General features: G+C 45.4%; 1 protein-coding gene across 3 annotated transcripts; it reads right to left on the bottom strand.

Moving 5' to 3' along the window:
• Positions 1-3,540: 3,540 nt before the first annotated feature.
• Positions 3,541-21,432, bottom strand: LOC139047444 (cystatin-2-like). 3 transcript variants are annotated; one of them, XM_070521267.1, is made up of 4 exons: positions 21,130-21,432; positions 13,563-13,811; positions 7,643-7,747; positions 3,541-3,817 (listed from the first exon to the last, which is right to left on the bottom strand). In XM_070521267.1, the coding sequence occupies exons 2-4, from the start codon at positions 13,785-13,787 to the stop codon at positions 3,725-3,727; spliced, it is 423 nt and encodes a 140-aa protein (XP_070377368.1). In that variant the 5' UTR covers positions 13,788-13,811; positions 21,130-21,432; the 3' UTR covers positions 3,541-3,724. The 3 variants fall into 3 exon arrangements, with proteins under 3 accessions (XP_070377368.1, XP_070377366.1, XP_070377367.1); XM_070521265.1 differs by having other exon boundaries at positions 13,563-13,820; positions 21,130-21,429; XM_070521266.1 differs by lacking the exon at positions 21,130-21,432 and adding an exon at positions 16,182-16,315 and having other exon boundaries at positions 13,563-13,820.
• Positions 21,433-23,714: the final 2,282 nt, after the last annotated feature.

Here is a 23,714-nt window from a genome sequence, read left to right as displayed (position 1 = left end):
TGTGGCCAAGTTCGCGGACCGCTGGTGCAGCTGTCAGCGCGTGTTATCGGCACTTCGAGATGTACGGCGTTCCTCGAGGATGCACAAGTTTGCTCATTCGCGAGCGTTGTATCGCTAACCTTCGAAGAAAGTGCTTCAGCCCCGGAACGTCGGCAAGAGCGAGTATTACTCGTTAAACAATGGCAGAGGGAGTAGTGCCGCTTTATGTCATAGGAAGTTTCGCGCACAGTATCAACATAAGTCTACCCCAACTGGCAAGGAAACTTACGCCCACTCTATCGCCAATGTATGAATAAGTGAATGGGCGCCCACTTGAATATGTGCGCATTATACACACACAATGAATGACGGAATACACCGGTAGCGCACGAATGGTCGAAGATAAATGTTTCTTAGTGGTTGATAAGAATAAGCGAGTTACTATCGATAATACATCGTTCCTATAAGGTATTAGAACGTACCAAACAGCTGCGTTGCAAGCCTTGCGCGCTGCAAGAACAAATCTATCAGAAGTGAGCACAGCCGCGAGCGATTAGGCAGAAAATAATCAGGCAATGACAGCACCGAGGAAATATGAAAATGACAAGCCACCGCTTCAATATATTTGCCAAATATAGAATGAAGAGCAAAACTTACTAATACTGATTCAATTCATGAACGGAAAGTTGGGATAGCTTGGAATGCATTTTTAGTCCCGTTTTTAGAACAAGGAGCATATGCACTGCTCGCTCCTTTTGGACATAGCTTAATGAGGTCCGAAAGCGCTTTTGGGTGTTCTCTGAAGCTGTGGCCAAAGCTCCATGTCGTCCACCCTGTCACCGTCTACGGTACCTTCCGAAACAGAGGTTTGCTAAGGTGCACCGGCATCATGCACACCCACTGTAAAGACGGAGGCAACGGAGGCAGTATAGGCAAACGATGGGCGCGTCCCCACGTGATGAAACATGGCAGTGCCCTCGGGATTGCCGCTGAAAGGGTTAGGAATTGCTGTCGCAATGCCATAAGAGTATCCGGCAAATGGAGAGCCCCCCCCCCCCCCCTCATTTGGCCGATTACTTTCCGCAAAAGAAGTAACAAAATGAAGAACGTACAAGGGGTTCCAGCAAGTACGGACGCAAGCACAAGTAAGAAGAAACGGACACGACAACCAGCGTTGTCCTGTCCGTTTATTCTTGCTTGTGCTCGCGTCCGTACTTGCTGGAACCCCTTGTATGTTTACCATGCACCAACTGCGCCAGCAAACCACGCTACCAAGTTCTGTCCTGTATGTTTCTTCTTACTTGTGCTCGCGTCCGTACTTGCTGGAACCCCTTATACGTTCACCATGCACCAACTGGCCCAGCAAACCAAACTACTCAGCACTGTCCTATGCGTTTCTTCTTACTTGTGCTCGCGTCCGTGCTTGCTGGGACCCCTTATACATTCCCCATGCACCAACTGGGCCAGAAAACCACGCTACCCAGCGCTGTCCTCTATGTTTCTTCTTACTTGTGCTCGCGTCCGTACTTGCTGGAACCCCTTACTCGTTCACGATGCACCAACTGGCCCAGCAAACCACACTACCCAGCGCTGTCCTGTCCGTTTCTTTTTACTTGTGCTCGCGTCCGTACTTGCTGAAATCCCTTATACGTTCACCATGCACCAGATGGCCCAGCAAACCACACTACTAACAAAATGGAACTTTCACCATGCGGCAATTCACTGCGCCGCAAGAATGTTTTTTTCTTCTTTTGTGGGGTGGGGGCGCCGAAATGAATAAAAAAAATGCAAAGGAAAGCATGTTGGCTACAATTGAATGTCTTCTTTAGGCACCTAATATGGTTACTGAAGGAATATTGAAGCAAACGTGCGACGTTTGGTCCACAGCCAACTATACGTATACTGCTCTGTATCCTACACCGGCGAGACAAAAGACTTTCCGGAGATTTTGCACAAACATCGAAGTGAAGGTGATGCCCTCAGACGAACGCTTCGCAATCCGTCGAGCCGCCACAGTGGTGGCGGTGAGCGCCCATTGTTTCTTTTTCTCGTCTGCTAAAGAGAAAGCATCAAAGACTCTTCCAGGCCTAAATCCACTGGGCCAGAGAAAAACGAATGCGCACCGAAGTGCGCCGTGTGGCGGTCGGGGCAACACGAGAAAAACACATGTGATATGGCTGGCCCTGGCAGCCCGCGGTTAGCAAGAACAAGAAAATTGAAGAGGCTCAGTGTGTCTTCGCGAATAAAATTCAAAGTAGAAAAAATAAATAAGAGCGTAGTTACCTTTTCTGAATATACTGTCTTGACATGGATGCTTTGGCACCGGCGAAAAAAAAATGATATTCGTTTGTGTGACACGGCGGCACAACTGATCCACCACAACTGTTCGCCTCATCGGACCTCGCTGTGTGCTTTGTGAACTTGTTTGATAATGTGTTGATTTAGCTTGTCTCATTGTATGGTCCGATGTACGACTTTAGAAAAGTCAGTATACCTTTGGCGTCAAATGTTTGTCATTAAACATTAAACTCATAACGTTTCGGAATTGAAATTCATGCGCTCCATAGATTCCGCGACCTTCGCGAGATGCCGCGACGTGCCCACTTGCCATCAAAAGGCCATTGAAGCCTTGTGCTCGGCTGGGACTCTTTGCGTCACGTGAGTCCAGATGCATGGGCGCTGCCACGAAATACAGCGCGACTTCGCGATGTTCACGCCGAAAGGCCTTTTGGAGCTCGAAAAAGAGATTCTAGACGAAATACAGAATGATTTCCGGCGCCGGGGCCTGTTTTGGTCGGCGGTGCATGACGGCACGAAAAAATTTCGGGGAGGGGCTGAAGTCCCATAAGCAACACGATTACGCCTCTGACTACGCCCCTGGCTACGCCCCTGTTTGTGTCGATGGAACGATGAAGGCGGTATGGCATCGTCGTCATATTTTTGGGTTTTGGTTCAGCTATGGAACGAAAAAATAACGGTTCGCACCGGTTCGAATTCGCTCAAGTTCATATGCACAAGCGAAGAATAAATCAGGAATACATCACAAATTTATTTCGTAAGAAAGTTCGACGCTGCTGCCAAGTTGCAGAAGAAAGATAAGGAAATCATCTGGAAGGATCAGGAAAGTTGTTCAGGCCACGCATAGTGAGTAGTCGAAAAGGGATTAAGCAGATACAACAGAAATGCCGGAATCTATGTGAAGTGAAGCTTTAGGAAGAGACAGAATTGTAAAAAGGCAGAAATTTCCTCTAGCCTGCAACTCTTCACTGCAGATGGAACGGAAGGAAATGGCCTGTATTCACAAAAATCTCATACGCTAGAATTTTTCGTAACAGGAAATGTCAGCCAATCCTGATGCTGGACAGCATATAATCGAAGGCGTCAAAGTTTGTAGAGTGTTTTAAGTGATGGCGGAAGTAATGCTGACATGGGACTCATGGATTTCTTGTGCGCACACGTGGGCGATAGAATACGGCAACAACGTACACACAAAATAGGAGACAGATGGGATACACCGTCGACCGACAGAAATTTGCCCGCACCCACAACGCAAGCAAGAACTTATGGAAAATGACTTGTTCGGTTTTATTGTTGTTCCGTTCATTGAGGGGTCGCACGCCAATGCGAAAAAAAAGGAAGATATTTGATCCATTAAAGGTTTGTTCCAGCTTGGTCGTCGTCTTACGTGTCGTTTTTAGGTGCGATGCATACGCGTATAAGCGATGAGAAAATGCTGGTGTGAGCATCATTCCGTAAAGTCGGAGCACGTATAGCTGGTAACCTCAGTAGTATTCATCCAAGGAACTTCGTAGACGATTGCTGAGCACTTCCCGTTCACCTAGTCAGTGGACAGACAAGACAATCAATCGATGAGAAAGAGCCATAATACAAGACAAATGGGGCAAGTATACATAGGCAGTGTTTTGCAAAACGTATTAGGGTGAGCATCACAAACACCACGAAGACAACTTTTATTTTCAAAACGTTTCTATTGCGCGTAGGGCCTGCACTGTAACAATGAAGAGAGTGCATGGTAGTTATATAATTAGCGTCATTCGAGAATTTCCGTACTCCGTAACTGCTGTACTTTTACAATGCTCGCACACCCCCAATGTAAACGCGCGAGGGTGACAGTAAACTTCTTTTGCATCAATAAGCACCGTAGGTTCGTCATCATAGCGGTTTGATAGAGGGCTTGTCACGTAGGCCGCCGAAGCGATTGCTTTCCGAGAATCAGTTTACCAAGATTAGCACTTGTTAATCCGTCTCTAACGCTGTCCCTTGACTGCACATGGAAAGGAGCTAATGACTCTGTTACTGTCAGTTGACGTTTACGAGCATTAGTTGACGTTTACGAGTATTAGTGATTATTGCGATGACAGCAAATGCATAATCTATTTTACGGCCAGTAGGATTTCGATATTTTGTTCTCTACTCTCTCGAAAAGATATTTATACCTTCGAAATAAATATTAGTGAGCCTTAAGCTTCAGTATTTCACACATGTCCAGGTCTGACGTGATAGCATAAGTAATATTTTGAGATAAGTTTCTTTTTTAGTGCGTAGGGGGGGGGGGGGGGGGCTGCGTGCCAGAAGTGAACTAGAAGGGCGCATCTGCGAACTTAGGCTATTCAGTGCACGGGCAGTGAACCATCCCAATTGCTATTTGCAGCGACTAGCGGATAAGCAATGCGTTCAAACAATGTTTCATTTTGCCTTCTTCGCAATTCTTCAGACAAATTCACTCTCCAATTATATTTTCGGGGTCTTTAAGTTGTTAAAGCGCTATAGATTACTTTAGCGCTGTTTACATGGTCAATATAGGTTACTGAGTCACATAACTGTGTTCGCTTCATAACGCGTGCATGGTTTTCTCTGATGTTTGCATAATAGGTTACCTCGGCTTTATGATTACCACTTCGGTGTGGTGGTCTAAAATAATGAGAGCGCAGCATTTTAAACATAACACCGCCCCCCCCCAAAAAAAAAAAGAGAAAGAAACGAAATGCCGATAATGGGTGTGGACAGAATTGTGTTCTTCCCACCAACTTCGTTTTGTCGTTACGCGCTCTTCATACGAGGTCATAAACACTAGCTGAGCTTTTGCCGCGCAACTATACAATATGCTACTATTTGTCATGAAGTGTTCATTTCAAGTAATCGACCCAGATAAACCGTAGTTTGCTACATACTAGCAGCAATAAAATCAAACAAATATGAGACGTATATCCGCTATTATGTATGGAGTGATGCGGCGCGAAAAATGCAATCTTGCGGCGAACCTCAAGCGTGAACAAAGCTCCGCACGCTATGGCGTTAAGGAGCCTGTGTAGCACAACGTCCCATACGGATTTATGGAGGACTTGGGTCATGGAGGACTTGGCGCTGACGCCCAATTTTTCGGACTACCCATACCCAAGTCCTCCATGTGACGCAAGCATTTGAATGAACTAATTGAATTTCTCAAGCTAAAATACAGAGAAAAATAATAAACTATGACTTACGCACAACCTACATGCATGATAGCTCTCCGATTGTAATTTGACCATACGAGAAAACATAATTCTGTTACGCGGAAACTCAAAGAAACCACTTCTCCAGCTTCTACTATTCACAAACCAGTCAAGGCGACCGTCATTTTCGCGCGCCGGAGCGCGGTTGTCTCGGGGTTCACGGAGCGGCGCGCCCGGTTCCTTGCAATACCTCCAGCTGGCGCTCGCCTCCATCGCATTGCGGCCCACGCAAGAAGCCCCGTTTCTACAAGAAAACCTAATGCCCCGAAATAGAAAGAGAACCTTCGTGCTTCGCGCTTGCGGCCAGCGTTTCCCGGTAAACATTACGCTTACATACGCTCCAGCTGCAGGGAAGCGTGGGCAGCAGTCAGGGATCTACGAATTCTATCGCGTTCCACCCTGAAAGGCTAAGCTTAAGCGTCCTGCAAATTTTCTTCTTTTCATAACTGCTAAAGTAATGGCGCTGGTCGCGCTGTGAAAAAAAAAAGGAAACGCGCGAGCGGTTCATCATAGTAGCAGCGACATAACCGCTGTTCGCTCTCGGTGATGTATATCTGCCGGAAGTCGCGCATATCTATGCACACTTCTAAACCACTTCTTTCAGCGCACCGGTAACTGCGAAGCCACGTGTCCGCAAACGCAACCACCACATTTACTGTGTTTCGAACACAGCAGACAAAGCGACCAATTAAGAAATGGAGCTGGGCAGGCAATGTAATGCATAGGTTAGATAAGCGGTGGACCATTACGGTTAGAGAATGGGTGCCATAGAAGGGAAGCGCAATCGAGGGCGATGAAAGACTAACCCCCGTATGCAGAGATGCAACTTAAGTCGAAGCACATGCTTGACTTGATCCGAGTGACGCCTATCGGGAACGCGCCGAAGGAAACGCAGTGAGCGTCTTTGGGCACATTAACGCCAGGCGTCATCTAAATCAAGTGAAGCATGTGCTTCGACTTAAGTTGCATCTCTGCATACGGGGGTAAGTGGTGTGATGAAATTAAGAAATTCGCGGAAGCTGGAATCGGTGGGAGCAGAACAGGGCTGATTGGAGAGCGCAGGGAGAGGCCTTTGCCCTGCAGTGGACTTAAAATAGGTTGATGAAGATGACTTTATGGCACATGTTGCAATTAACAAATCGTAGACGGTGAGTTGGCAAGGCATATCCAATTAGAATCGATTTTCCGGATGACACCAGTTTCGTGATAATCCTTGGCAAAGCGTGCCATAAATTACATAGGCGTTCCAGTTACTTGTACCCTTCAGTGCATGGAAGAGCGCATTGTGAAAAAAGTTAAGCGATACAACAGTGGATTTTTACGGCCAGTTTGAGGGCTCATATCTCGAAACGCATGGCTTCCCCGAAATTCGTTCCAAATGATTATGCTTTGCAAGCTCACTTTCTTCAACCCGTACATTTAAATAGATGGCCTAAAGTAAACAATTAGTAAGTTAATTAGTGAGTTTTTATGAATTAGTTGATGATGTCTTTAGAGTTCTCCTCAAAGTTATGTCCACCTCTGAAAGTAATGTCCACTATAACTGCGCAACCTGCTACAGGTGACTTAAAGCTTTGAAATAATAAACACCCCGTATATGAACGAACGACTTAATTATTAGTCATGGCGCCACACAGTTCGATGCAACATCTAATCTCACAGTGTTATATTTCAAGATATGCTGCAATTATTTCATCGATGGCGTCGCAGATCTGAACCAACTTACTACAGAACGAGCGTAGTGACGTTTCGGTGGGAAGCAACCGCAGCCCGCCGCTTACGTTCGCGACCAAAACCTGGAACGCCCAAACACAGGCAGCTCAAAAGTGCGCAAATGGCACGCGCCTTGACGCTGCGTCACTAGCACAATTTGTATCATAATGATGATGATGATGATTATGATGATTATGATGATGATGATCATCATCATCATCCTATATTTATGCCTACTGCCAAGATGAAGGGATCTGTAAGCTGCAATATATAATGTGATTATGCCGCAGAAAGTGTCGCTGATCAAAAGAGTGATGCTCTGGGAAAGGTGCTGAGCGAGACTTCTTAAGACTGCGCTTCTTGCATGTACCTCTGCAGCGTTGCCTGATGAGAATGAAACAGAGCATAGGCTACTTAAGCTAAGCATGCAGGCATACCGGTCCGACTGGAACACATTCCTCCACTGAATAATCAACTTGACCGATGTTGCAGGCGGTCGGTGCGGTAGTGAACGTCAAGTTGTAGTTCACGCCGGCAACAACCTGTATAAATGAGTGAAAGGCAAAAAAGAGAAAAGAAAAAGGAAGGAATGACGTTCATTCGTACAGTTGAATGTGCCTCAACTGACATAGTGGCTCACGCGGGACGCCCTTGAATGGGGCTCCGGAGTAATTCTGACCCACCCGCCAGACAGGACTCGAGTTTATTTTTTTTCGCCCTGCCATTGGATTACGGCGGTGGAGAACGAATATTGAAACCGCGACCTTTTTCTCAGGCGCAGGACATCGTGGCCACTGAGCCTCCATTGTGGGCAGCCATTACTCTCCTTCGGAGATTGGTTAGGAAGGTGTGCGCAGTACTTTAAAGTATTTAGTTCACAACCACTCCGTAAAGTAAAAAAAAAATCTGGCCTATTTTATATGCCAGATTCTTGCCAGATACTGCGGCCAGATACTGCGTTGCTTCTGTTAAACTTGTGTTTGATTTAATCACCCCCCTTACTCAATGTTCCTGACGGAACATGTAAGGGAACCTGAATAAAGAAAAAATAAATAAATAAATAAATAAAAGTGACAAACAAAGACAGAAACTAATGCAAGATAGAGGAAGACTAAAAAGAATCATTCAATCGATCTAGACTGGTTGCACATTTTCTGACACATTATTTCCACAAATTTAGCGCAAAAAAATAAAGAAATATGGAGAAAATTAGAGTAAAAAGTATCCTTTTCTTCATTTTGACGCCCGAACCACAGCGTTTGGACGTCATTGGGACGTCATAGACGTCGAACTATTTACTCACATCCATGACATCTGAGCGCTAAAAAGAAATACCTTCTCAGAACGTCTTTCCTATATTTATCTATAGTGCTCACTTACAATACAGTCTAGTCCATATTTACTAATAGAGAATTAACTATACCAACGAAATCTATGACATTTGTCACTAGTAATATATGAATTACTGATGATATCATTAGCCTGAATGATATCATGCGATATCGTTCAGGCTCTTCTGTACTAGCGGTAGTGTCGCAAAGGAATCAGCCGGTGCGGTGTATAGATACACGACCTTTTAGCCGGCGCAAGCCGTTGTTCGCAGCAATTCGCGGGTTCTCAAAGAGCCCAAAAGTATCTTCGATCTCCATACCTGAAAACTGTGTTGCCTGTGATGCTTTTTACTAGGCCTTTGACTGCTCTCGTGAGCTCACCAGCTTCCGGTCTGGCGGGTACTTTACCTATTTCATTGACTGAGTAGCGACCCAATATGCGACATGCAGCTTATGAGAGATGCCGTATTGCAGGTCTCCGGACTAACCCCACGTAGCACGACGTGTAGTTTTCTATACGCTCAATTTGACCCCTCCAAGTTCTGATTGAGGAGCGAGCTATGGAGCTCGGGGTCAACTACGATTCGCCAATTCAAATAACACGTGAAACGTAGAAATGCCTTTATGAGACAAGGGACGGACCGAGCTAAATGAAGTTTGCTGCATTCAAGAGCAATAATTAAATACTGGTGACTAGGGCAAGCCAATTCTCAATTTGCAATTCAAAAGTTCTGAAAAAAAATATGAAATTCGATTTATACGAAAAAAGAAAATAGAACCATGTGCTTACAAGCTCGTACCAGAACCAACACCAGATATCGCGCTTCTTTGTACGGTTGGCTTTAGGGCATCTGAACTGAATAAATTTGACGTATGAATTTCTCGGATGAAATATTTTAGGGTTTCGCAAATGTCCCACTCACAAATCGGTGGTATTCTTTAGAGTCCACGTTCTGGTGGGCGAGTTGGTTATGCATGATCACAACGAAGGCGCCAAATAAAACAACGGACGAAGGAAGGAGACACGAGACAACCACGTAGGCGCCTACGTAGTTGTCTCGTGGCACCATCAATTGCGAAATTCTGGGTGAGGTCCCTGCGACACGCTTCCTAGAATTGAATGTCTCCTTCTCACTTGAGGAATTGGACGCTGCTCTGGCCACATGCAGGCGCTCATCGTCGCCAGGACCAGACTGCATCACCTACGCTGCTTTATGCCACCTAGGTGAAGATTGCCGAGGTAGACTTCTGGAATGTTATAACCAGTCATGGAATGATGGCGTCGTTCCTGAGTGGTGGAAGTCTAGCCGCTTGATACCACTCCTGAAGCTTGGAAAGTCGCCAGTTGACCTAGCGTCCTACCGACCCATTGCGTTGTCCAGCTGTGTTGGAAAGGTCATGGAAAGAATGATTCTCACCCGTCTAGAGTGGTATCTTGGGCGCCACAACGTATATCCCGAGGCCATGGCTGGGTTTAGAAGAGACCATTACATTTGCCGTGGCGTCTCTAAGGGTGGGGTTCTTAACCCTACTTTGTTTAACCTTGCAATTCTTGGACTTGCCGACGTTCTACCACATACAGTAAACCTTTCCATATATGCTGACGACATATGCATATGGGCCTCGGCAGTTACACGTCTCGAGGTGCGTGCACGGCTCCAAAAAGCAGTGACCCTAACATCATCGTACCTGTGTGCTGAGAAGCGCGCCTTAGTCCGAGAAGTGCGAGAAGTGCGCCTTAGTCGCTTTTACCCACAAACCCATGACCTGGTTCCCTATTTATAATGACCAGCAACCAATTTCCTACGCAAAGATTCACCAATTTCTAGGCGTTATTATCGACAGAGACCTTTCATGGAGCCCCCACATCTCACACTTGAACAAGAGGCATATTTCTACCTGCGGCATACTAAGGTTTCTAGCCGGTAAAGCATAGGGTAGATCCGCAGCATCAACTATACAGGACGCTCTTCCTAGGATACTTGCGATAAAGCACACCGGTGCTGCCCGAGGCTAACAAAACTAACATCCATGTCCTACAGAGCATTCAAGGCTAAGCCCTTCGAACATGTGTGGGGCTAACTCGAAATGCTTCAACCGTGGCAACAATTGCCACCGCGGGAAACCACCCAATTATGACCTATATAGATATCGACGCACTCCGGGCGCATCTTCGCCATATATCCAGAGTTTCTGACCACCATCTCGCTCGCTTGCCTGAGAAAAGACCCAAGGCAGCGTTCTCCAGATAAATGGCGGCTAACCGGCACTCTTTGTCTTTGCGGCACTCACACGCAACAAGAACGCCATCCCCTATGTGTTGCTTGAAAAAGCCTGCTGTGTACCTTGCTGTTCCAGGAATAGTGAAGAAAGCTAGCCTGACCACCGCGGCTCTCAAGGAGATCACATTAGAACTTCTGCATTGTTCATACGCTAACCGAATCCATGTTTACACGGATGGTTCCGTCTCGGAAAATTCTACGGGCGCCATTGTTCTACCATCTCATTCGGTCGTCATCAAGTTTAAGACTTCACACGTAACGACATCTACAAGTTCCGAACTGGTCGCTCTTCGCGCTGCTGTCGAATATATTGAAAAAGAACAGCCCAACAAATGGGCAATATTATATGATTCGAAAGCAGCCCTCCAGAGCTTGCGACGTTTACGACGCGGCAATTATGAACAGCTGATGTCACAAATCAACGAAACCTGCCTTTGCGCTTCTGAACGAGGACGTGATATCATATTTCAGTAACTGCCGGGACATTGTGGCGTCGTTGGTAATCAACTCGCCGATGCCCGACGTGCCCAGGCTCGCGCACCGACACTCCTTGTACCTTTATCGAGAGTCGACGCTGCAAGAGAGCTTCGCAGTCTTGCTCGTACCATCACGTTAAGTTACTGGCATACACCACAGAACTCTAACTGTCGCTTATACAGCCTCGACCCATCACTGAAACTTAAATTACCAGCGACCCTTTCACGACGTGGCGCAACACTGCTGTGTCGGCTGTGGGTAGGAGTAGCATTCACCAACTCCTACAGCTATCGTATCGGAATGGCGGATTCACCAATGTGCGCTAAGTGCAAGTGCGAAGAGACCATCAGTCATCTTAGGCGCCACTACTCTTGCTTCGATAATCAACGTGAGACTCTCCAGTGTGCCTTGAATAGACTGGATGACAGGCCATTTACGGAAGCGAAGATCTTGGAAGCCTGGCCTCACAGTTCATTAGCAGAGAAAGCAGTTAGAGCGCTTTTTCACTACCTAAAGGCAGCAGACTTGAGTGCCCGAATATAGACATTCTACACCTAAGTTTTCTCTCTCTCTCACTCCCCATTCCCGTCCCCAAGTATAGGGTAGCAAACTGGACTCAGTCTGGTTAACCTCCCTGCCTTTTCTTCTTCCCTTCTATCTCTCTCTCTCTCTCTCGTGTCTCCTTCCTTCATCCGTTGTTTTATTTGGCGCCTTCATTGTAATCTTTAGAGGGGTGCATGATGAATCAAAGTTGTCCGCTTTCCATGCTTCAAGAGGCGCAGTTTACATAATTGTGTTACTGTTACTACTGACTTAGAGTTACAAATTTGGCACATCGAGTTTCTTTGCACTTTTCTCTCCATTTCGGAATGTTCAAGAACTTTTTTGTAGTAGAATGATGGCCTAAATAAAGAACTTGCTTCCGAGAGTCACTATAGATACGAGCTTTTTCCCCTTAAACGATTCCATTTTGTGAAAATCAGTCCAGTGGGCTACGACAAAAATATACTCCGTTCCCACGTACTTAGATGGCAGAGGCCGAGCTAAGGCTTTCACTGAACCACGGGAACGTTATAGCAAAGACCTAAGCAGCACTTTTCTTTTTTGTTTTGTGATGCTCAAGCAAGGTTTCATTTGCTGCTACTTCACGAAATCATGGAATAGGTAAATGACAGTATAGTAATTTACATTTCATTCATAAAGGTTTCATTTATTCTGAAGGAATGTACTCTTCATGCTAAGAAAATAGATGAACGTGTTCTAGTTTTTCTACGCGTGGAATGGAACGAGAGCTTTGCGGTGCTAATTTTGACCACATGAGATTGTCGAAGCACACGCTATTTAGTTAGAAGAGAGCTTTTGCATTCCGGCCTACTGGAACATGGCTGCTATGGCAGCAAATCGCACCCGCGACCTCGTGCATAGCAGCAGAAAGTCCCAACTGCCTATTCACCGGGATTGTGCTTCTCGAAATACTTCGATAAGTTCTCGCTACGCTGCTTTAATCCTTGTGGATACGATGTCTCACATCAGTCCACCACGAACAGCTTGAATTGCTTTGGCATTTGCTCTGATATTTTTAGGCTGATCTGCTTCCCTCCGACTTTTCCAATTTCTTTGCTCGGATGAAGGATGACCGTGGGGCATCACTGACTCGCGATTACTAACCGTTGCCACGATTATGTATTACTCATGTACTGCAATATTCACGCCTATTTTCTGCGTTCGTTTTGCAGAAACGATATGAAATTTGTAAATCTCACGTGATTTAAGTACTGACCTTTAGAAAAAATTAAATAATTACAATGCTAACGAAAATTACCTAACCAAGCTACAGACTGAAAGGCACTAGGTTTGGTACAAAGTACATAGTCTATTAGAACACTTTTTCAACTTGATGCCCAATCAAAAAAGCTTTTTTTTTCCTCGGGGTTGGGGATGGAGGAAAAGACAGCATTTATTATTCGGAAGGTCTCCTTTTTTTTGCATTATAAGAAACGTGTTCCGTTGCTATTTCTAGAATGGATATTTGAATTTTGAACATTCTACTGCGTAAAATGTAAAACTTATTGGTTTCCGAGCACCCCTGGTAAAGAAAGGCGATGCTTGGCTTTTGCTACACACCCATCATTGTCCCATGCTCTACTTACGCTGCACTATGCTGTGTGCCCTTGGGCATTTTTCTCTCTCTTTTCAGTAATAACAAAACGTACGTGGCGCAACAACAACAACAACAACAACAAACATACACAGAGCTACGCACTAACCTGGGTCGCGACACTAATGAGGTCGACGACAGTGTCATAGACCTCCCTGTCCGCAGTTTGGGTGGAGACAGCGTAGTGAGCAAGTTTGATGTACTTGGGGTCCCCTTGTGGGTTCTGCTCTGTCCAACCGCCCACGAGCGCTGAATCGGTGTAGCCGTTGCGTGACAATACGCACACCCACGCCACCGCAAGCACAAGCAAGCACGTTCGCTTGATCACCGCCATGCTGGTTGAAATTTTCAGCACGTCCTGGAAGTGCTAGACAATTGCAGGAATATTTAAATATTCTTGCCCAATACACCGAATGGCGCAAACAGCAAAAGAAAATAACCAACCATAGAAGACCATAGAAGAAGAGGAAGATGTAAAGAATGACGGAAACAGCTTATGTCACCGCAGCTAGGTACAGAAATTTCGCTACATCTCAAAACTCTGCAAGATCCATGCAAACACCGTCTTCTGGTTTCCACCATCTTGACTTCTTATGGAATAATAATTGGTGTCCTTCAAGGCAATCGGAAGTTTTATAAAATTGAGATGTCGTATACCTCCTCTAAATTTTCACTTACAAAGGTCTGATCTCGCAATGTTTCCTCTATGTTGTTCTTGCAGTGGACTTGAAACTATCGAACATTATTTTCTCTCGTGCCGCCACTTTCTAAGAAAAAGAAAACTATTAGAATATTCATTTACCAAACTTGGGCTATCGCTAACCTCGCCACACATTCTTTCTTTTGGGACGACTTCACTAGGATCCAGCCACAGGAATGCTTTTCTTGCAGTTTACAATTTTATTAGAGATACAAAAGAGTACCTTGCTGAATTTCTAAAATTATCAGTAATTTCTATTATTTCATTTCTTTACGTTAACTTATCTTATCAACATTCTTAACAATTTTTCATCACATTTCTAAATTGCAGTTCTATCGTCCCACGCTCCATTACTTAAATCTAGTTTAGCTTTGCTTCTAAGGATACGGAGAACGGCCCGCATCTTGGTCAGTCCCCTATAGTGGGTATGCGCTACTGTTGAGGACACAAGACAAGACAAGGCAAGGAAGAGCCTAGTTCTTTACTTGCTGCGACACCAGCCCTGTGGTCGTTGTCAGTGATTTGAATGTGGATGTGGAATGTGTACCGAAAATTAAGTGGTTTACGTGTTTCGTGTTGTAGACACATCGCTTGCGATGCCACACCGATACTGCCAAACCGTACAACCAGCGGCGTACGCGCAGTGGTTCTGACATTATCAAAGAATGTGCTTGCAGAGGCAGCAACTGGGTCAACGCTGATACACTGATATACACTCATCGGTATGATCAGTGTATATCATCGCGACCACAAAGCCATTGTGACCGTAGTTAAGAAGTGACAATGAGTGATGCGATAAAGTCTTTACCCCAAGTTTCCTTACCACGATATTTGCAGCTCCGTACGTTATCGAGCTTCGCAGGGCCAAACGGCCTTGAATTTTTTCCCACCCACTTCCACAGCTTTTTTTTGATGGTTTGCACTGCCATTCTATACATCAATATTTATTTCTCTTTTCGATGCATCATAAGAACTATTGGGAATCTTAGCATACAATATACAATTGTAAAAAAATGAACGAATAAATAAGCTAGGAACGTTCAATGTCTCAGTCTCTCGCGCTTCCCAATCCTGTGATCGTCGCGATCCTCACTGCCAACGGCTAAAACGTATCGTTGTTACGATTAGAGCTAACGTTCCGAGTCCCGCTTCGCAGCATAACAAACACGTTATTCGCTCAAAGTTTACCTCGAGTCGCCATTTTTTCCCCACTCAGTGCAAGCTTTGGTGTCATTTTGTCCACTTCTTCCTCCGCGCTCGGCTACTTCTGTTGCCGACTTTACTTATCCGTAGCCGGCTCCAGTTTTGTCTGGCCGATCAACTTCTCCGCGTTGTGGCATATTGTTCTGCCTGCCTATTCAAGTACATACGCAGTGGCATGCATCCATTACGGGGGGTTGTCCAAGAATGGTTATACAAGCACTCAGTGGAGCAAGTTGTTCTGCTCAAGCTAAGCTGTCTATTATATTCGGCAGGCCAGCATCTATCCGGCACTCGCAAAGTAAGGCTACGAGGCAAATAAAGCTTCGGCCTAGGAACTTTCGAAGAAAACAGCTACTTGCAGGATGCTAACGCTTCTTGAAGCAGCCAACGTAATTGCACTAAAGTAAGAACAGCAGTATGAACGTTGTTCCACTTGTCAAAATCACGAAGTGAATTCTATCGAGGCGCACTATTGCCGTCGCGTTCATCTGTTTCTCTTAACGTCGTATTAATTAAATGCTAGGTTTCACGTGCTTGAACGATAATCCGATCACGAGGCACGCCACAGTCGTGAATTCCGGGTTAATTTTGACCTTGTGGGAGTTTTTTAACGTCCGCCTCATATTAGGTACAAAAAACCTTTCCCTTTCTTTTGCATTTCGCCCCCAATGAAATGCGGCCCAAGCTGCCGGAACCGAATCTTCGACCAGGAGCTCAGCGTCGGAACGCCATAGCCACTATGATACCTCATCGGGTCGTTTCTCCTGCCGCTGAGGTTTTATGGACGATGCTCTATATAAAGCACAAGAATGCTCCTCCACTTACCCAGCAAGAACGGGAACTCGAGCGTTAAAAGACTGGAGTCCCTCGCTTAACCTCGAGCACACAAGCACGGCCGTGAACTGCCGCCTCTTGAATGCGCTGCAGTTTCCCAGCAGACAGAAAAAAGTTGACTCGACAGGTGGCTTTCGGACGCGGTTGACAGCGAGCAAATAGAAAAGCCCTTCGAACTGCAATTTCGAAGGCTTCCAGAAAAACAAACAAAGAAAACCTCTGCCGTCGCAGCGCGTGCTGCAGTATACGCGATAAGTGGCCGTGCTCAGAAGTGGGCAGAACGTGTTGTGACGTCCACAGCTGAGGTTGCGAAAGATGCAGGTGCTCTGAGCGCGCACTGCTTGAAGAAGTAATAATAAAGCGGCCGACATCAGCAGCGGCAGGAAAAAGTTACTGAACGTCGAGGACGGGCGTTTGAGCCTAGTTACATTAGAATTGTCTTAATCTTAGTGGTGTGGTTTGCTGGCCCAATCCTGTTAACGACGTTTTATGTTAGGAACGTCTCTTCTAAAGTATTCAGATATGAGCCGTTGATATAGTATTAAGGCGTACGCAGCCTCTGATTCTGCTTATCTATCGGTGCGTATTTTTTTCCGTATGAAAAGCGCTTGGCTTAGCTCGCGTGTATTTTCTTTCTCCTGGGAGCTTAGAAGCGATGGGCCAGCCCGAACGAGACAAGGTTGCAGCCTGGGCCTGCCCGAGCCGTGCAAATAACTGTGCGATTCTCACGAGAAAATAGTTTTTCTTTAGAAAGACAAGCATGACGCAATTTGAAAGCACAAAGCCTGTGCGATGCCGCTGCGTTCAGGCTAAGTAAAGGTTACATAATCACTATTCCTAGCTGTTTCGGGAAATGCAAAAGCAAAAGAAGACGAAGAGCATTACCTGCGTTTAGACCATCATTTTATTTCGTCATCACTGGAGAGTGCTTTCTCTAGTCATGCCTTCTGCTGGACTGGCCAATATTACATCGGTAGCAGCGCGCTTCTCAATTTTTCAATAGAACTCTAGGAACTCTCATTCAGAAATTGCGATAACTTCGCAGTCTATCGGATACTCGCTTCTCCTTTCATTATCATCACTGCAGTTCAAGCTGCAGCTGCCGTAAGCCAATCAGGACCGAAATCATAAGAGAGCACGTAACTCGGCGCTGTTTCAGTATTGTCGTTATCAGCATCGTCTGGTTAAGTCTCGTGTTCGATTTTAACTGCGAGAGGACCGCAATACAGAGTGCAGTTTCCAATGCTGTGTCAGATACTATTCACGTACACTATATTCCCTGGCTGAGTTACGGGTTTTAAGGGAATGCTAAAAAGCAAACATTAGGTTATTTTGGAGCAGTTGAAGATTTTGTGAAGGAAAGAGGCAGTCACTAATGTATAAAATAATGGCCCAAGTTTCTCTCTTTGAATTTCGAGCCATATTTTTACACTTTGCGCATTTAGAATTCCTTATACTAAAAACAAACCAAACCTAGGAAGTGCCCTGGGTTTTTTAGGATGCAATACAGTACTTCTTTATTGACAAGAAATTAAGTAGACCGGAATATATTCTGCTAATTTATGACGTAACGAGCTTCTAATGAAGGAACGTTAATCTGCCGTTGACGCCCGCTTTTATCTACAGCGTCTTTTGAGGTAATACAAACCTTTCCTTTTTATAAATTTTTAAACAGAATGGTATTCAAAATACATAGATCAAGGTGATACGCTTTCAGGAGGCCCACAAGCAAAAACTGTGGGAAGGCCTCTTATCAGAATTGGGTGGAGTGAATTTTCAATAAGCACCGGCACCAACTGTCGTTACAAAATAGTACAAGTGGTCAAAACGCACATGGGCAGGCACATCAATTGTAACACTTATTTCAAGAAGTTTATAACTTTACTTAATAAAGCAAGAAAAGCAAGTACGTTTTCCAAGGCGTCATAAAGCTGCACTATGGCAACATTTTCAGATGGGACTTTATGTTGTTCCAGGTTGAGATAGCACTAAAACAGGCGCTTTCTTTTCCGGTATTTGTTGGTACATTTGGCAGGAGAAATTGATCTGACAAAGCTAACTTTGTTTTATTTTTTTAGTGAATCTGTTAACTGAAAAAACATCAACAGAAACTTGAATGTGAATGACTTGAAGGAGCAGGACCATGAAACTAAATTTTTATATTCAAACAACAGATGGTACACCGAGCTGAAGGGATAGGGGCTCAGATGGTGAAAGGGTTTATGTAACGGTTATATTCCAAATGCTTGTTCTTGAATAGTTACTAAGAGATATGCGTATAAGTACTTCCCGGAGCAGTAATGTATTAATTAATGCGTGCATGAACGAATGCACGTTAAAAATCAGAAAGTGTAGCAGTGATAAACACTAAGCGAGCTCTAATTAAGAGGCCCTTATGGCAAAACAAATTTTTCTAACAACATATTAAATGTGAGCGTCGATATTGAGATTGTAATCCACACTCACTCCTAAGAATTTCGCACAACCTACTTAATTTCAGCTTTGCTTAACAGTGTCCCTAAATCAAGTGTCACCGGTCTTCGAGGAGGATGGAAGACTACGAATTGAGATTTAAGTTGGTTTATGCTTAGGGTATTCTTCTGGCATCATTATTCCAACACGCATGTCGTGTATCTTGATTTATCTAAAAGCTGAGTCGTGTTATTGGCTGACGCTGCAATCCTCGCATCATCTGCGCAGAAAAAAAACACTTGGTATAATATAAGTAACTAGGAAGATCACTATTAAGAGTCAAGAACAATAGTGGAATAAAATAGGATCCACTTCGTACTCCTTTGGTAATAATCTTTTGGCCGGTAAAGCTGCCATCAATGCAAACGGTTTCATATCTACCGAAAAGAGAATTCTTCAGTAGTTCCATAAGTGCGCCAGTAATGCGAAAGCGTCCCAGCTTAGAAAAAAGAATTTTATGGTTGTTACTGTCGAAGACGTTTTCGAAATTAATGAAGAATGAACTTGCTGCTAATACATCGTACACTGTTTCTTAAGCTAACCTGTAAACCAAATTACTGCGTGTTCTGTTGAAAGATCCGCGCGAAGTCCCAACGGTGAATGCGAAAGTATATTAAATATACTGAAGGCAACGACAAACACAATAATATATGGTATTCTAGAAGTGCTGGATTAAACTGGATTTACCAACCATATTGAACCAAATTTCGCTGTGTAGTGTTCTTTTAACCCCAGGGAGCTAGAGAGCCGATGTGGATTAATTTCACCGAAGGCTCACTGCGGAAGCGTTTTAAAACTCCGCCTCCACCGGAATGTGGACTCTGAAGACTTAGATCGAATCCACTGGTCAGAAGTTATGCAGAAGTTAGCTTAAGCTGGGAGCCAACCATTCTTTCTAAGGTGACCCACCTAAGCTATTCTTTATAATTTAATTTATTAAGTGCCAGACTACGCTGCTGAGTGCATTTCTTTGAGCCAACTGTCCTTAAGTGCTCTTTTACGACAAGTATGGGTTACAGATAGCGGGACGTCAACAGTATATCTCATAATCTGAGCACGCGGAGACCAATACATGTTTAAGTAAGCTAATGTTTTTCTGCATATTATATTGCCAGCAAATAATGATGGGGACAGCGGAAGAGAACACAAAAACGACACGGGCGGTAACTTTCAACTGGTTTATTCACGACAACCCTCGGCAATATATAGACAAATAGAACATGCGCAGAACGCAGCCCCCAAGAACACTCATCAATGTAGCGGGGCAACCAATTATCAAAAAAAAAAAATCTGTCTCCGATTGAAACAACCTAATGGAAGTTATACAAACACAGTCTTGGCCTTTCTTTTTTATGTGATATGCCTCCATCAGTTCACGTGCAGTCTGGTCCTGGCTTCTCCCCAGAATCTTTTATTTATAGATTTTTTATTTGCGCTCAATATGATATGCAGTAAACACCAACTAGGCCAAACTGAAGTTCTAATGTTTTTCTCTTTCGGCACATGCAAACTTGCTACAACAGCCGAAAGAAGCGTGAGCTATTTTCTTGTCTACATTATCTGATGACCGCAAAACTCTGTCATGCACATTGCGATATGTCGCTGCGAGATGCAACACATTAAACAGCTTACGTACGTCGGTCCCTGCAAAAGGGACTGTTTGAACTTGCCACGTTTCAACTGCCGTTCGCAATAGTTGCGTTCACGACGCCGAGGTGGCAACACTTGCCTATTGAAGCAGCTCGAGTCGGCTGCTGCGTTTGCGACGCACTGAGAGAAAGCTGTTTCGCAGCTCCACGGCAGCACGCAACGCAACACGCCGTCCGAAGCAGAATGTTTGGACACGTTAGACTGCGTTTAGCGGCTGTCTAGAGCTTTTGCATAACTCCTCCTCGTTGGAACAATCGAGTACTAAGCTCCGCGCGAACAATGAAGAACGTCCGTCCTCCGAGGAACAATGGTTCAACAGGGAGCGATGAACTCATCCCGTGTCCCGACCGTGGAGCACTGCCTTGGGAAACAACTTCGTGAAACAATGAGCGTATACGTACTTGCCGCCATTGAGATGCATTGGATTCAGCCAAGCCGGCTAGAGTGGGCTTTCATAGTCTTCTTGATAAAATGATGGAATAGTTCTCGCAACTCATCTTCACGTTCCAGCTCAGGAAACTTGTGCATTGATTTTGCGCTTACTTTTGGAAAAGAAGAAGTGCACTTGACAGCAACGAAGACCATTCAGTCATTTTCAGAGGCGTGGCTTCCTCACGGGACAACGTCGGTGTGATTAACGGCGCGGTGTTAGAAAACAAAAATAGGACGAAGAAAACATGTCAGTCTACTCAGGCTATAAATTTACTGAAGGCGAACGATGTTGGGAAAGAGCGTATTGTTAATTTCTCAAGATGGTCGAGCGGTCAGCGCAGCGTTTGTACCGCGCCCTTTTGTACGATTATATAGAGTCCCCTACCTTTGTCGATGACGCTCAGTCCTTCCTGGAGGCCTCAGGCGTGCGTTGTAAAGCGCTGAGCGTGCGGGCATGATTTCTATACGGGATATCCGTTGACGCGATGACCGTGGTTCGTTGTTGTTCTTGCCTACATTGTCGGCACGCGCAAACGAAGCAAAAGGCTAGTGGGGAGCCTTTGTTTTCTGCTGGCCAGGGAGAATCGTAAACGGGCGCAGCTGTTGCAAGGCGCTGGCCGAGTTGCGGGCGCCTTGTAGCTAACTCTCGACACCAGGTGCACGTAAACAGACCGGGCACAGCTGTCGCTAGCCCCCCTTGGCTTGACTGACGGTGCGCTTCCGCCGCGTGAGCGATCCGGCACGTTTGCACTTCTAGGCATCGTGCTGGAGCAGCTGCGGGCTCTGGCGCGGTTACTGCTAGTGGATGCGCTAGTGAAGATTCGTGCCTGCTGCTGGATAGTAAACAACGCAATGCACCTTATGACGAGCAGGCACTGCCGGTCATTGTCGTTGTTTGGTGCGCGCGTACTCCTAGACATATGTTTAGCGACCTAAATTTGAACATAGGATAGATGGTCGTGCGCTATCACAAAGTGACAATCATTGAGCCGCTCTGGAAAACATGTCGGCTTGTTTTACTTTCATGGTCAGTATTTCTTTTCTTTTTGTCAACAGCAGGACGTAGGCTACTCCCAGCGAACTCCAATTTACGGTCTTGAATGTCGGAAACCCGCATCAGCTCTTCAATCGACAGCCTTCCTCCATTTTAAGGCTACGCCTAACATTATTCGTCCCTTTTCCTTTTACATTAGTTGTCCTTATGTCGCTTCTACATTGGTGATTTTATCAGCCTACCGAAGTATGAAAATACATTTCAAGAAAAAAGGTGTCCCTGCGTGAGCTCAGAATGGCATAACGCATGGAAGCAACCCAAAATCAAGAAAGGGGCTCAGAGATGAAATAGCACATTGTGGTATAAATGTTATAAACAGGGATAAGGTGCCCCAGAAAGCAGGTAGGCCATAACACAACAGATCAAATTATCTTTGTTGGTTTTTATGTGTCGTCTAGAAAGTTCTTCAAGGTAACCACCATGCGGTGGTTACCTTAGACGGTTTCTTCTTGTGCAGGAGAGTTTAGTTTTCACAAAGATATAACTTTCCTGCTCGATTTTAAGATATACCATCGGCATTCTTAGTTCTGTTAGTTTATTATCGGTTGACAGTACCTCGCTCTTTAGTTGGTTTAAGGGGTCAGTTTCTAGCGACCAGCAGTTGAATTCTGTAATTTGGTTAGTATAGTCTCGATGTCGCCGGAAAGCAATATCATTGATAAACTACCACAGGCACATTCAACATTGACAGGAAGGATTGAATTTTCCTTAGGAACATGATTTTGTTGGAGCACACGCAGACAAAAACAACAGTTTTTTTTGTTTATAACCTTAGGCGCCGGCCGAGAAGGAAAGTCTGTCTTGACGAGAATAGTGAAATCACCAATTATGATGACATTTTAATGACGTCATCGGTATTTATTTTGACAAGAGGGTGGGCGTGAATGTGTGGGGGAAGAAAAAACCGGCCAGACGCTGGGGCGTGGCGTCCACAAATTATATTTTTAGCCAAGCCCGCTCAATCAGGCGGAAGCCTGATACCGCCGGTTACACTGCTCGCGCACCGTCAGCGTGTTTCCTGGTCGTCTTTTGTCACCTGACCATTGTGGCACGTAGTTGTGCGCTACAACGCCTCATTTGTAGCGAGGAAGCCGGGAGCTGGACGAATGGCGAAGCGTGGATGGCGGTGGAGCAGAGCGCACGTGGCGAGTAGGACTTGCCTGGTCGGGAGGGAACGTGACCGCAGAAGTGGCTAAAGCGTCAGAGTCCAAGTAGGCAGGCTTCAGACGGTCGACGGAGACCGTATCTTCCAGGCCATTGATGAGCATTAGAAAGTTTTCAGGCGCACGCTTGAGCACTTTGAATGAACCATCGTACGGGGGCCGTAAGGGAGGACGCACAGCATGGTGGCGCACGAAGACGTCTGTGAAGCTGTCAAGGCCAGGGATGACTATGCACGCGGGGAAGAACGTCGTTGTTGACCTGGCCCGGGTCACCAATTTGTCGATAAAGAAAAACATGACAGACGCTGGTGCCTGGTGTCCACAAATTGTATCTTTAGCCGAGCCTGCTCAATCAGCTGGAAACCTGACTCCGCCGATTCCCCTGCTCGTGCACCGTGAGCGTGCTGGGCGTGTCCTCGTCGTCTTTTGTCGCCGGATCATTGTGGCACGTAGCAGTGCGCTACAAATGTAACGAGCGTGACAAGTAATCATGAAGTCCCGCCAGATTGCTGTAAGGGAAAGTGATATCAAATCATGCACCACTACATTCATATCAGCTTATGCAACACACAGGCTGAAGGGCCAATATGCTGAAACAGAAGGCCGGAGAGCACCGACTCGAGTCGTACTCTTCGCGTAACACTAATCGAACCTAGGCCTTCGGAACGAACGTTCCGTCATATAAGGCCGTTATCGTCCATGACAAACTCGTTTAAAGCAAGCGCACTTAATATGGACCTCGGTTGCCAGCTA

The sequence above is a fragment of the Dermacentor albipictus genome, chromosome 7, assembly GCF_038994185.2.
Source record: "Dermacentor albipictus isolate Rhodes 1998 colony chromosome 7, USDA_Dalb.pri_finalv2, whole genome shotgun sequence".
Taxonomy (NCBI): Eukaryota; Metazoa; Arthropoda; class Arachnida; order Ixodida; family Ixodidae; genus Dermacentor; species Dermacentor albipictus.
This window is presented reverse-complemented; position numbering and strand designations above follow the sequence as displayed.